At 31.4% G+C, this 14,388-nt stretch overlaps 2 protein-coding genes across 7 annotated transcripts; one reads left to right on the forward strand and one right to left on the reverse strand.

The window, feature by feature from the left end:
• Positions 1-776: 776 nt before the first annotated feature.
• On the reverse strand, positions 777-5,013 carry LOC102631136 (tryptophan aminotransferase-related protein 4-like). Its single transcript, XM_006473060.4, has 5 exons — positions 4,609-5,013; positions 2,145-2,448; positions 1,751-2,040; positions 1,321-1,601; positions 777-1,215 (listed from the first exon to the last, which is right to left on the reverse strand). Exons 1-5 carry the CDS (start codon positions 4,908-4,910, stop codon positions 1,022-1,024), a joined length of 1,371 nt encoding a protein of 456 aa, XP_006473123.2. The 5' UTR covers positions 4,911-5,013; the 3' UTR covers positions 777-1,021.
• Positions 5,014-7,316: 2,303 nt separating this feature from the next.
• LOC102631451 (S-adenosylmethionine carrier 1, chloroplastic/mitochondrial-like) lies at positions 7,317-12,681 on the forward strand. 6 transcript variants are annotated; one of them, XM_006473061.3, is made up of 13 exons: positions 7,320-7,447; positions 7,574-7,652; positions 7,931-8,068; positions 8,335-8,417; positions 9,004-9,080; positions 9,913-10,003; positions 10,505-10,558; positions 10,633-10,728; positions 10,936-11,025; positions 11,238-11,289; positions 11,924-11,985; positions 12,086-12,166; positions 12,368-12,681. In XM_006473061.3, exons 2-13 carry the CDS (start codon positions 7,613-7,615, stop codon positions 12,497-12,499), a joined length of 996 nt encoding a protein of 331 aa, XP_006473124.2. In that variant the 5' UTR covers positions 7,320-7,447; positions 7,574-7,612; the 3' UTR covers positions 12,500-12,681. The 6 variants fall into 6 exon arrangements, with proteins under 6 accessions (XP_052298263.1, XP_024952676.2, XP_006473124.2 ...); XM_006473062.3 differs by having other exon boundaries at positions 7,934-8,068; XM_006473063.3 differs by having other exon boundaries at positions 7,321-7,447; positions 7,955-8,068.
• Positions 12,682-14,388: the final 1,707 nt, after the last annotated feature.

Here is a 14,388-nt window from a genome sequence, read left to right on the forward strand (position 1 = left end):
AAATAATATTATATTTATTTAAATAATATTATTATATTTAACTAAATAATAATTTGGGTTTATTCTAAGTCTAAATTACTTTAAAATAATAATATTATATTAATAGAGAATTAATAATATTACTATATACCATCTTTATTTGAAAATATAATATTATTATATTTATTTAAAAATATTAGTATTATATTTATTTAATATTAATAATTAATACTAATAAATAGTTTATTCTAAGAAAATATTAATTTCATACTATGTTAATAGTAAAAATATTTCATTTATATTGCCCTTATCAATAATTTTTAATTTATATAATTAAAATTAAAATTAATAAAAAATTGTGATGCTCATAATTAAAAATATTCATAATTATTATAAATTTACAAATATAATAAAATAAATGTTTATTCATTAAATATATTTTTTATTAACTTTGTAATAAAAAACTATAATTCTTTAAATAAAGATAAAATTGTAATTTAAAATTATTTACTCCCAATCCAAGAAAAAGTAAACACATAAATTGAATTCTGATCCCCATTCCATGCTGTCATTTCAATGTAAGTAAACAATATACTCCCACTCCACGCTCCCAATCTTAAGATTTTCACTCCTCAATATTCTCACTCCAATCTAAAAAGTAAACGCTACCTAAGAGATTTCAATTTTTATCGCCAAGCGTCATTCTTAAACTTGTGCACCCGTCCAAAATCAATAGGAACTAAAAAGTTTTACAGAAATGGTTTGCTTAATTTCATATTTACTAAAAATTCAGCAAATTCTTCATAGAAAATTAACGATAATAGTTTTCTACTCTTGTATCTTGTACACCAATACAGAGGGTCAATAGCCATGACTCCTTTCTCCTTCCGAATTATTATTTTGAAACATCAAGCTTATAATTACGAAAAAGAAAAAAGTTTTAGATACTTTTGATGCATGCATGAAAGATTTTTCCTTTTTTTTTTGTTTTTAATTTGTATGATCAACGGATGGTTGATCATATTCTTCGAATAGTTTCAGCTTATTCCTTGGAGATCAATTCATCCAGTCGATGAAGCAACAGGTCGAAATCATCTTGGCTTTTGAGGAGGCTGAGACGAACAAAACGGGCTTCTGCTCGAAACTTCTTGCCTTCTCGGCCAATGATTTTAGCAGCTTTCAGAATTCCATAGCAATCTTTGTCTTCTTCCCTCTCACATTTCACCCATGCATAAGCTGCATGATATGAGGCGTAGTAGTTATTGTTAATATATTTGGAAACTTTAATTAATTAGCATCTTAATTTGACTTAATAAGATCCTGCAATTGATTAATAATTACCTGGAGAAGGTGGTCTGATTTTCTTAAAGTAAGTGCAGTACTGGGGTGCAATTTCCTGGAGAGAAAATCTGTTTGATAATGAGATGATTTTGCTCAGATTTTCCCAACGCTTCTTCATGGTGTTGTATCCGAATTCAAATATATTGTTTCCTCCATCCTCAAGCACTACTTTCAGAAGCTTGAAAGCTCTCAGCTGACATTCCCGAGAAACCCCCATTGTGTTTAAACTTATATACGCCGACATTCTTTGGTACACGGCTTCATCCTTTATCACCGCCCATCTGCATTTACATACAATGCATCACATTATCATTGCGCAGTGACCGAACCATAGGTTTTGGTTCAAATTAATTCAATGCAGGACATAGTCTGAGAATCATAAACTTGAATAGGCTATGAAATAAAATCAGTATAGTTTCTTGAAGATTACCCAAATCTAGAGCCAGCATGACCAGTGAGCTTAGAAATTGTAAAAATCATGAGTTCTTCATCAGCAGGGGCTGGAATTGGAGCGAAATGAGGCCAAAAATAAGCATGATCATAGATTGACTTTGCATACGGGCCTTTAAGAACTGCTTTGTTCATTTGTCCGTCGGGATTGTTTGGTGCAGTCACAAACTCAACCAGATGCGTATCTGAGCTAGCATTCCCCCATAAATTCGCTTCTCCTTCAAACTTATAATCCACTGATTCGAAATAGTCTGTTTGCTCTTGATAAAGCTGAAAAAGAAAACAAATAATTAATTAATTCTGAGATGTCGTAGAGAAGAGGTAATTAATTAAGTTAGTAAAAACTAATTAGCAAAAACTAATAAAGCACGGACCGGGTAAAAGGGCATAGAAGCAACAACTCTAGCAGTTGATGATGAGGAGTTGTAATCAGAGGAAAGAGCATGAACTGCAGCATTGAGGAGTTGTGTCGATCCGGCGCCAAAAATGATGAAGCGATTTTCGGTTACTGCATTGCCAGTAATGGAATGAAGTTTGCGGATTTTCTTTTCAAGCTCTTGGGAGATGAAAGAAGAAGCACGCGTGAAACGATAGCTCATTCTGTGCCACCCTGCAATCAGAATTGCACTACTTGCTGCATGCTTCATCCAAAATGGCTCCAAGAACAATGGATCCCCACTGTGATCTTAATTGATTAATAACGACCATCTTTCAAAGTAGTACATATGTTTTAAAAATAGACCTTTATCTTTTCCTCAGAACAATAATTTTCTTCTAATTTTTATTCTCTTTATTTTTTATGTTGTGTTCTCAGGGGCGGACCCAGAACGTAATATTACCCCGGTTAATTTTTAAAATTTATATTTTAAAGTGAATATAAAAATTTATAAGTAGAAAGAAGTACATTAAATAAGAAGGAACACCAATAACCTTATCCCTCTAAATATGTACTATAGACAAAAATAACTATAAAAAATAGTAGAAAATAAAAGGCAGCTCAAATACGAAAATATTATTTTTCAATTATAAAATCTGACATTGCAACCTATGATAACATGTAATTATATCAGGATTGAAAAATTAATTAATAACTTCAAATTAAAATAGCTTAATACATGCAATTACAATCAATTAAATATTGCAAATAGAACTTTTTATACTTGAAGTGAAGTACTAAATTACCAAACTTAATAAATTAAACAATTAAAATTTATTCTTCATTTCAAATTGTAAAATTATTATTAGTCAAAAGTTTCAATAATAAATTAAACTCAATTCAGCAAAAATGTATTTTGGTGTAGTTTTTTTGTCAGGCACTCTAGCTCTCTTTAAAAAACTAGATGTTGATGATTCTTCTACCAAAATTTCCTTAAAATATTCAAAAAAAATTTCTAACTTATCTTCTTAATTAATATAACTAATAAATAAAATTTAAAAATTAACATAAAAATTTTATGAAAATATTGATAATTGTTACTATATGTTGTTTCTGTAAGTACTTTTAATATTAGTGACGATGTTATATTACATTGACATATTTTTTTTTCAATTAGAAGTTTTTTTTAAAATAAATTAAAGCAACAATAAAATTTTAGCTCCCTAGTGTTTTCAATCTATTCAATAAATATATAATTTAATCATTTTATAAAATAAGTCACTAATTTCAATTGAAAATAATGTAATTGAATTAGGGACATATTTATAAATAAAATAAAAACTCTATTGTTATATAAAATTGATGAAAATATAAGGGTAATTGAGTTGGGGACATATTTGAATATAAAATATAAACTATATTGTTATACTAAATTGATGGAAATATAAGGGTATTGAGTTAGGGACATATATGAAAAGTAAATAAAAATTATATTGTTTTACTAAATTAATTAAAAAGTATGGGGTATAGATGATTTTTTCTGGACTAGACCGGCCCGGTCAAGCCCATGTGTGGGTCCGCCACTGTGTGTTCTGGTCAAATAAGAATAAAAATCTAATTATAAAAAGTCATAATGTTTGATGAAGCCTTTTGGTTAAATCTAATTATGAAAAGTCACAATATTTGGTAGTGGGGAATTGAAAAATCACTGTTGGTGGAGGTGTTGATGTTAAAAAGTCTATATAAAGATAAGGGAGGTGACTTTCAATTATAATGTAATTCTTTATAATTCTTATTCTTGTCAATTTCTTATAACACCAGAAAAATTTATTAAATATAAAGTGATTATATTTTCTTAGTAAATTCTTCATTTTTGTTTGGTGCAAATTCATATTAAAGACTTATCATATCTTGAAAGCGACTTGCTGGTAAACCCATAAACAATTTCTACTGAGTGAGTGCAATTAACGTTTTAAGAAAAGCGTATTTAATACGTGTTTCAAGCCTCTATTTACTGCTATTATTATTATTATTTTAACACTTTATCATTCCATAAAAACATTACTTTTATTAACTTATAAAAATACCATTTTGACAAAGATACCCCTAAAGTTTTTCCTTTTTTTTTTTTTCAATTACAGATGTTTTCCATCATCTCAAATTTTCTTGAAGAATTAATGTCCATACTCATGTTCACCACCAATAGAAAATCTAATCTGCATATCCTCTTCCTAATTACAGACCTCATATATTGGCAAGTAATAATGAAATCAATCAATAAATAAATTAGTGACATGTTTGGCGCTTCTTGGAACTACAACGTGGAAAAATGCACTAAATAAGGTTAATTATTTTTTAGTTACCTCGGAAAAAAATTACTTACATGTTCAGAATTCCATTTTCTTCTTTTCTGCAAGGAAAAGTTTGGTGATTGTTTAAGAGAAAAAGAGTTAGAGAAGTACCTCTCAGCATCAGCAGCACAACCAGGCAAAAAAAGTGAGCAGTCGGGGCCAGAAAAGCAAGAGTTACATTCACAAACAGGCTGGTTTCCATCAAAAACTTGGCCATCTAAGTAAGCTCTTCCATGGCCTGAGCAAGAAATGGCAGCCGCAGCTTCAGCTTCTGTGGCTGCTTTGCTACTCCAACTCAGATTCCATTCACTGCCCTCATAAAGATTTACGATGAAGTAGAGATTGAGAATTATAGAAGCCGAGAGAAGAAAGATTATGCACTTGAAGCTTTGAATCTTTGCAGCAGCTGCCATGTATAAGAATATTCTTAATTCCTCTTTTGATTTGATTGGTAGAAAATTAAGATTATTTGCCTTAAGTGGGCTACTTATAAGATAGAGAATAAACAATTGATCACTGGTTTTGACTCGTGGCTTAGGACTGCGAAATGGACTTTTCATCTTTCCATAATTTATATGTCGGTGAATAATTTCAATCAATGTAAAAAGGAAGTGAGTAAAGAAGAGGCTGGCAATATAATCTAGCTAATTTTCCATGAAAAAAAAAATGTCCTTTTTTTTATGATGTAATTTTTTGGAAGTTGTTTCTCGTTTTCAAGTTTACGTGCACCATTTCCCTATTAGATTCTCCTTTCTCCATCAATGTCATGGGCTAAAAAAAGAGACCTTATAACGTTATAAGAGTTCAAATATTTGAACGAATTTCCACTTTTTTATTATTATTATTAGCTCTTTACTTCACTTTAATTTAGCTCTTTTCATACGAAATTACTTACATTAATTTTAATGAAACACAATAACGGTGCCGGTGATAATATAATTTTTTTCATATAGATTGTGTATTTATAATTTTTATAAAAATGACAATTGACAACTGTCTATAAGTTTATTATTAACATAAAACGCAAAACTAAAAACATAAAATAACATGAAGTAAAAAATTAAATTCATATGGAAAACAAAATTTCATCCGTATCACAACAAAAACAAATCCATTTTACTTATACCAAAATCAAATTATTGAGAAGATACTTTGATTGCAAGGCTTTCCAAGCCGTGGTGTTTGACATCCCGGCTGTCCCGTTTTGCTCACGTGGCTCCACGAGCATCGCGGCCGGTTTAAACACTAAATAATATAATTAATTACTTCACCACATTATTAGCATGGCGTTTAAATTAACTATTAGATTTGATTGATGATTCCACCTAAAAGGGTCAATAATCAAGGGCATTTTGGGAATACAAAAGCACACTCCAGATGTGAAAGTAATCTTTTTACGGAATAAACTTTGCAATTGCGGATCACCTGATCTGATATAAATTAAAATAATTGCTCGATTAACTTGCACGATTAGAAAAGGTCAATGGGATGCATGTTAGGGGCATTTTGGTCATTTAGAAGCAACAACCTACGGGCACTGAATTCCAAAACGCCCCAAAAAGCGAAGGTGACCCTACACATGGCACATGGGCCAACTTATTATCCCCATCGTCGCTATCTGCGGCTGTTGCCACAGCTCCCTTTGATAAAATTTCTATTAATTTATTTCTTCAAATTATACAATTTATTGTATTTTTTTTCCCACTGCAACATTTAGATATATTTTCCTTTCCAAATTTTCTCTTTATTTTGCAACTTTACTACCGATATATGTATAATAAAAATTTCTTTGAGTGGACAAAATTATGATAATTTTTTTTTTATCTTCTAGAAAATTCAAAAAATAAAATAAAATAAAATCATTAAATAAAATTTTATTAATCCCACAAATATCTTGTCATGACTTTTAGTATGCTTGCGTTCCTTTCTCATTTTTTTTATTTGTTTATCACAAAGAAAATCCAAGTCAAAAGTTCTTCATCGACTAATAGAAAAGTGTCACGCTAGATACCAGAGGATAATGCTTACAGCAACAACTTGGGCAGGATTGAAGAAAACAAAAGAAAATAATAGAATCTTTTGGAGTTAGGATCTTTGAATCTTTAAGCTTTATTATCATCAATACAAACAACAATCACTTTCGGGAACTACTGCCTTACGTTTAACGTACGATACAACTTTCTCTACAACAATAAATTTTATTAAAACTTATTTTTTTAGTTGTGTGAGAGAGAATATCTTATGTTTAGACAAATCTCTACTTTCGTAATATTGGAAAATTATTTTTGGGAATGTGTCATTCTCGCAATAACAATATTTTTTTTTTCTTAGTATGAGTTTGTATATGTTATATTAACACAAATCCGTCTTAATAGAGATAACGATAAATTATAAGGCTAATTTAGTCATTTTAATAGGGATCACAATTAGGGACTTTATACATGACTTAATTAAGGCTATAAGTGGGAGCTGGAATTAAGTGTGGGATTAAACTAATTTTTGAGATAAAATATTAGATTACGTTTAACATAATTAAATTATATTTAAGTTGGATTATACGTAGAGTTGATTTATATCTGGTACAATATTTGATTAGATTTAAATGAAATTCAATAATATTTAAGTTTATATTTAAATTTAAAATTAATTTTAACTTAAATACTATTTAACTCCATTTAAATATAATATAATATAATACTGTACTAAATATATATATAATCATTTTATATAATTTAATCTAACTTAATTTTAATTAATTTAATCTTGCGTGTTAAATCGTAACCAAATAAAAAAAAAATTGTCCCCCAGAGTTAAAAAAATATAAAACTGAAAGACCCACCATATGTTGATATTTATTGCCCATTTACAAATATAAAATCACTTTATAAAAAGCCAGCTTATGACCGACCTGATCTTGCTCCGAAGAAGGACGAAAAGGCTTTCAAATAATGTAAGTAATTAATACTAAGTCTTTACAAATTAACAAATACCCAATTAATATTTATTCTCTGCTGCTTAGTTTTCTGATCTCTACAATTTAACTCTCTTTTTAATTTTCCGATTAATTTCATTCCAGTTTGTAGCTAAGCTGACCTTTCAAAGTTGAAACCGATCAATGGCCATGAATGCTAGCAGCTCTCCGACAAAATCATCTGGTATTGTTGATTAATCCTCTGATTGATTCTGTTTTGGTTTTTGGTTGCCGTCAAATTGTTTGCTGGTCAAATGAAACTATAATTTCCCCCCCCCCCCAAAAAAAAAAATAAAAATTAAGAGAATGTAAGAATGATGTGGTACACGTGGCAGTATATGCTACACATTCAACCTTTTCCCCGCAATCTAACGTGTTATCAAGCATATTACCTCGTTTAACCAATTTTATTAGCTTATTTTGTCTTTTTATCTTCACTTGTCCACTACTTTAATGTCGCAGCAGTAATCAGTTATGGTTTTACAGATGAGTTGGTGTTGAAGAGCAAGTTGTGGAATGGTAGGGATGAACCAAGAGTGGCTTTCGCATCTGTTAGTGCGGAAGAAGATAAGCCGTTTAACTTCTTACATGTTTTATTCGGTATGTTGTATGGATATTACAAATATGTTTTAAAATTTTTAATGCCTATTAATCAAGTTTTATAGCAGATTAACAGCTGATTTTATTTGAAGTTATTTCAATTTGTACAAAATTGGAACAAACATCTAGGAAACAAACAATTCATTCAGTTGTGGACTTCCTTGAGTTGTCAGCATATTGATGCTTATATTTCTTCAGATGTGAATCTCATGTTGCCACCATATCACAAAGCTAGCTTGCCCATGTACTGCACATGGCTTTTGCAGATTGTGCTATAGCTGGAGGCACTGCTGGTGTTTTTGTTGAAGCAGCTTTGTACCCAATTGATACTATTAAAACTAGACTTCAGGTAGGCTGACCGTCAACAACATTCTTCTTTCTTGTCTGTTCCTTTTATTGTCAATTTTAGAGTTACTCCAGGTTCGTTTTACTGATCTTGAATTTAAAGATAAAAGGAGCTAAATATTTTACAATTAATTATATCAAATTTTCTTTTGACTGCTTGTAATAATGGCAGGCAGTTGCTGTTACTTTGTTCTGTATTACATTGGTTAGTTGCTGTTACGAAACATTGAACCTGCTTGACCATTTTTGGTTTTATGTTCTGCATTACTATTGGAATAGTTAGACTTACAGGTTCTTTTCTTAATCATGTTATCCGTAAGTAAAAAGAGGTTAATTAAGAATTTTCCAGAAAGGTATATGCCACACTCAGTAAATGAGTTAACAGTGAGTCACTCTGTCCCAAGAATGGAAAATATTACTAGTGTCATGCCATTTTATTTCTTTCCATCAAGCCCAGATGCTCAGTCCACTATGATCCTATATAGCCTTTTGATGTGATAATGGATTATGACAATGTGTAGCATTGGCTGAAATTCTTGATAATTTCATGTTATTAAATAAATTTTGACTGTGTATTGGTTCATTGTTAGGCAGCTCATGGTGGAGGGAAAATTAATTTGAAGGGTCTATATTCTGGTTTGGTTGGAAATCTTGCTGGTGTCTTCCCGTAAGTGTTTTTATTTGCAAATTTTCTGTTGCACAGGGATCATTCTGTGGTTTATTACCTTTTCAATGGAATTGCATACTTTAAGCAGCAAGGATGCAGTGAGGACAAATATATTATGCATGCGTTGTGAATTTGTGGTGGCAACTATGCTATGACTGGCAGTATTTATCCATGTTGATTTTACTGTTTGTCAATCTAAAATGATCTTATTTGGTAGTACATGAAGGCAACACATACTCGAATTATTATATCAATGTAGCTTTTGGTTGAAGGAATCAAATATGCTTAATTATGGATTGGGCTGAGGATAGTGGCATGTGGATTGGGTTTGAATATGATCAGCTTTGGAGATGTTGTTGCTGAACTGAGTTGTTTTGCCATCAAAGTAGTTGAAGACATTGGATGAGTGAAACTGATTGGCTTGCTCGCTCAGATCTATTGTCTCTTATATCTTGCTGCGTCTTTTTCTTCACTCAGATTTGTTTTCTCCCATTGGACAGAAAAGAAAAATTGATGTGGATATAACATCCAATAGAATAGGAAAAAAAAATTAACCATAAATTTTTTATTCTTCTTTGCTGAAGCATTCATAGAATATCTGAAAATGTCAAATCTCCTTCGTAGTTAGGCATTTTTCTGTGATGGGTGCAATTCGGATTGTTTAACTGTTTTTTGGCTTCTTGATGGTTCAATGCACCAGTTTAGGTCTTAATTTGTTGATCATTTTGAGTGGAACTTATGTTATAATGCTTTTTCTGTTTTCTCTCTCCCTATTTTTCCCCCACAGTTTTGTGTGATGCATCTGGTTGATGAAATTTTTTATTCTTTGCAGGGCTTCTGCCATATTTCTTGGCATATATGAACCTGTGAAGCAGAAGTTGTTAGAGACCTTCCCTGAAAACCTAAGTGCTTTTGCTCATCTGGTGAGTCTACTGGCTTAGCAAAATATCAAGCTGCAAGAACAAAATGGCCAGAGCTCCAACCAAGCTTTGATTTTTTTCCCCCCTCCTTCCATAATCTCTATGTTAACATGGCATATATAACCTTGGATCTAAGGGATGATATAGTGCATACTTCTCTCTATATACTTCTACTTGTAAAGCATGAGACCAGTTTATAAGAACAAAAAGATGCATGTTCATGCGTGTAAGTTTCCTTTGTATTGTCTAGGGATTTTTAGCCTGGATTTACGTTGATGACTATAGATTGAAACCATTTATGAATCTTTATTAGCTGTTTATGAATTTGTCTATTATATACTTCCTGGACATTATGCAGTTGTTTGAATTTTATCAACGGAAGATTGGTCTCAAATCTGTCTTTCTTCTTATGAATCTCCTTTAATTGTAACATAGGGAACTTTTACTTCTAGCTGCAGGATCATGCATTTTTCTGTCATGTAAAAATCTTAAGACATCATTCAGACTGCAGGTGCAGTTGGAGGGGCTGCTTCTTCTCTTGTTCGTGTACCAACAGAGGTATTTAAGTTTGTATCTTAATTTGCAATATTTAATCTTGTACCAGGACCCATTATCATGCTGAGACTTCCCAGGTGATCAAGCAGAGAATCCAGACTGGGCAATTCACTTCAGCTCCAGATGCTGTCCGCCTTATTGTTCGTAGGGAGGGCCTTAAAGGGCTTTTTGCGGTATGTAAATATTAGCTGTCTGAGTTTTCAAGTTGTCTGAGAACTGAAATGTTGTCTGAGGATTGCAAAGTTTTCTTATCATGATGTCAGTATTTGTAAAATTAAAGTAGAAGCTTGCATTTGTTCTACATGTACTTGAATTCTTGTCATGCATTTCAGTACTAATAGTTGTTGTACATGTCATGATTGTTGTTTCTAAAATTGTAGGGATATGGATCCTTTTTGTTGCGAGACTTGCCTTTTGACGCTATTCAATTTTGCATCTACGAGCAGCTCTTGCTAGGTTATAAGCTAGCAGTAAGTGTAACTACTATAGTAACTGACATATCATTGCAAATGTTCACTTGGTAATAGATTGCCTTTTTAGCGCAGTGGAACTTTGGGTTTTCACATATTTGTTAAGTACGAATCCTTGAAGCCCAGTTGTCTAACTCAAAGAATACCAATGCCCTTGATAAAGCAATCTCTTTGGAGTGAGTTAGCTTATGTTCATGACTAATTTTCTGCAGGCACGACGAAGTTTGAGCAACGCTGAGAACGCAATTGTCGGTGCTTTTGCAGGTAATTTGACAATCCCATATGACTTTTAAGTGTGCCTGGAGTTGTTTATATGCTGCTCTTGTGCTGAGCACCTACTTTTGCTTCCTTTCACTGTGGTAATATTTTCTGTTATTATCCCAAACTGCGTTGATTAATAATATTTTAGGAAAGCAAACAACGTAAACCTCCAAAGGCTCTATTTCCGTATATCGTTTCCCTATCTAATTGCTGTATTAAATTGTAGCATGAAGACACTCAACTTGTACATCCTTTCTTTTCAAATATATAAAAGAAGAGCTTGTTTTTTTATATTAGCCATACAAATTCCTAATGTTTTTAACTCTCTCTTTTTTTTTAATTAAGTGAATGAATTCCAAGATAATTGTAAAGTATATGTGCACCAATATAATGAGTGCACTAATTGTCTCTCCTTATTGATTCTGCTTACACTCCAATGCTTCCTAAATAATTTCTTGCATGCCACTTCTAGTCCCACTTAATAATAAGACTTTTACAAAATAAACACCCCCAATCTATATAGACATGAATCCCTGTAGATTATTTCCCAAATAGACTATACTTGGCATAGGATCCCAGCACGTTCTTAGCAATACATTTTGTGAATATCCTGGAATTGAGTTCCTTTTGGCTGCAGGAGCAATAACTGGAGCCGTAACCGCGCCTCTTGATGTGATAAAGACGCGGTTAATGGTTCAGGTAAGACATTTTTTTTCTTATTTCGTAAATCATATGTCATGAATAGACATGCTATCTATCATTTCTTTCCGTTTTCATTTCTGTTTTCCATTGCTTGCAGGGTTCAGCAAACCAGTACAAAGGGATATGTGATTGTGTTAGTACTATCGCAAGAGAAGAAGGAATTTCTACTCTTTTTAAGGTTCGGTGGATACACTGAAACCTATATTATTTCAGAGTTGTGAATCTTGTGATGTCGCGAGTGTAATAATGTATTTCTTTATTTCTTCCTTCCATTCGTCTTGATGTGGCTACAAGAAACAGATTCAGTTGGCTGAAAACTTGCTAAACTTGATAAAAATAATTTTTTATAGTTGGTAATTCTTTTGGCTATCTGCTGCAGGGAATGGGGCCTAGAGTACTGTGGATCGGCATCGGAGGCTCGATTTTCTTTGGTGTTCTTGAGAAAACGAAAGAGGTGCTTGCCCAGAGACACTTCAATTCTCAGGATTCAAGCTCGTTCAAACTGGATTGACTTTCAGCTTTTTAACGAGCAGTTTTTAAGATCTAATAGCGGGGACTCATCTTCATCTAGCTTTTTATTTCAGATTGAATAACTGAGACTTTGCGTCTAAAGTTCAAGTCAGACGGTTAATTAAATTCAACTGTTAGCAGCATTTGATATTTATAAGTAACGATCGATCATCACGTTTTCTACGATTAAAAATTAAATGCCATCAATAATTAAAAAAGTAAATGAAGCATCCAAATTCTATGGTTACAAATACCATCCCTTCCTTTAAATGTAATTATACGTGCTTATCTAAATTATCATGAAGTCTGTTTGAAGGTACCATCAATTATCAGAAAATTGAAACAATTGAAGAATAAAATAGCATGATATGCGATTATATTCCCCGAGTCTTTTCAATGTAGAATTGAGAATCACTTTTGATCATACGACTTCTTCTTCTTTTTTTTTTTTTGAAGACCTCTTCTAATGGCGTATTAAATTATTGCAATATGTCAGCACCGCCAGCAAAAATAAATATGATGAACCGGAAATTTTTAAGCATACAACATATTCATTTACTTTCAACTCTACGTGATCATTCTTACATGCATATTTTCCCAGAAATTAACATAGCGGTGAGAAGAAATATCTAGAGCTACAGATATGCGTGCATAAGAATTGTAAAATATACAATATCGTGACAACATTTCCCAAAAAACCAAAAAAAAAAAAAAAAATCAAATGAATTTACTCTAAATTGTGACAGTATATAATGTTATCCTGATTGTTGTAGCTCGCTTGCATCATCGATCTCTCTTCATTACGGTGGCTTAAACTCCCTGCTTAAGAAAGCAGCCTGACGTTTTGAAAGATACCGAATTGATTAATTGAAGGGTTAAAGAAATTAACCAAACTAGTCAACATTTTTTTTCTTAGTAGCAACTTAATGCTATACATCTTAAAAAAATTCATCTCAAATGATGCAGTATTCGTTAATTATTTGCTGAAGTAAGATAATTAATTCATTTAAATATTTTAAAAAATTATATCAACAATGATACATCATATATAAATTTGAGAAGAAATTTGAAATAAAATATAAAAAGTTCCTATAATTTATTATAAGTATAAGCGCCTAAATTGGCTTTTGGAGGGTCCAAAAGTCACGACGAGCGTATATGATTACAGACTTTTTCTCTTTAAAAGTAAATGGAGCATCCAAAGTCCATGGTTACAAACAACAACCCTTTCCTTCAAAGCACGACCATATGACCATGGGTGCTTATCTAAATTGTCGTACAGTCAAAGTTTGAAGGGACCATCAATCCTTAAAGCAATTGAGAATCTGATAATGGAACTGAGAATCAGTTTTGGTCCCACAAAAAAAAAAAAGTAAAAAAAAAACCGAGAATTTTCTTTTAACAGGATTATATAACGAAAGTATCTTATGATGATATGACGTTTATTTAAAATTTAAATATATTTATTAAAAATATAATTTGAGGATGGATTAAAATTAGTTCGAAAATGTACTTTCATAATTATTTCAGGAGATATTTATCCAACTAATAATTATAAAAAAAAAAAAAGAAAGAAGAAAAATATATGTTATAAGTCTTCCAATAATAAAAACTCCAATCTGTGAAGTTTTGTCAACTAGGTTAGTGCCTCCATGGCTTATTACGAGAATCCTTTCAAATCTCTTCTGATGTTGTATTAAATTATTGCAATATGTAGGTGGTTCCTTAGTATTAAACTATATATGTTAGAAGATCGGCAACCTATATTTATGTCTCGAATCCGGATGCTAATGTTATAATAAAAAGTCTTTACTTGTGTTATAACCAAACACTATAAAAATTTTTAAAAAATGTTTAAACGATTAAATAAGCTCTTATGGCTCTTAAATA

This window comes from Citrus sinensis, chromosome 5 (genome assembly GCF_022201045.2).
Source record: "Citrus sinensis cultivar Valencia sweet orange chromosome 5, DVS_A1.0, whole genome shotgun sequence".
NCBI classification, from domain to species: domain Eukaryota; kingdom Viridiplantae; phylum Streptophyta; class Magnoliopsida; order Sapindales; family Rutaceae; genus Citrus; species Citrus sinensis.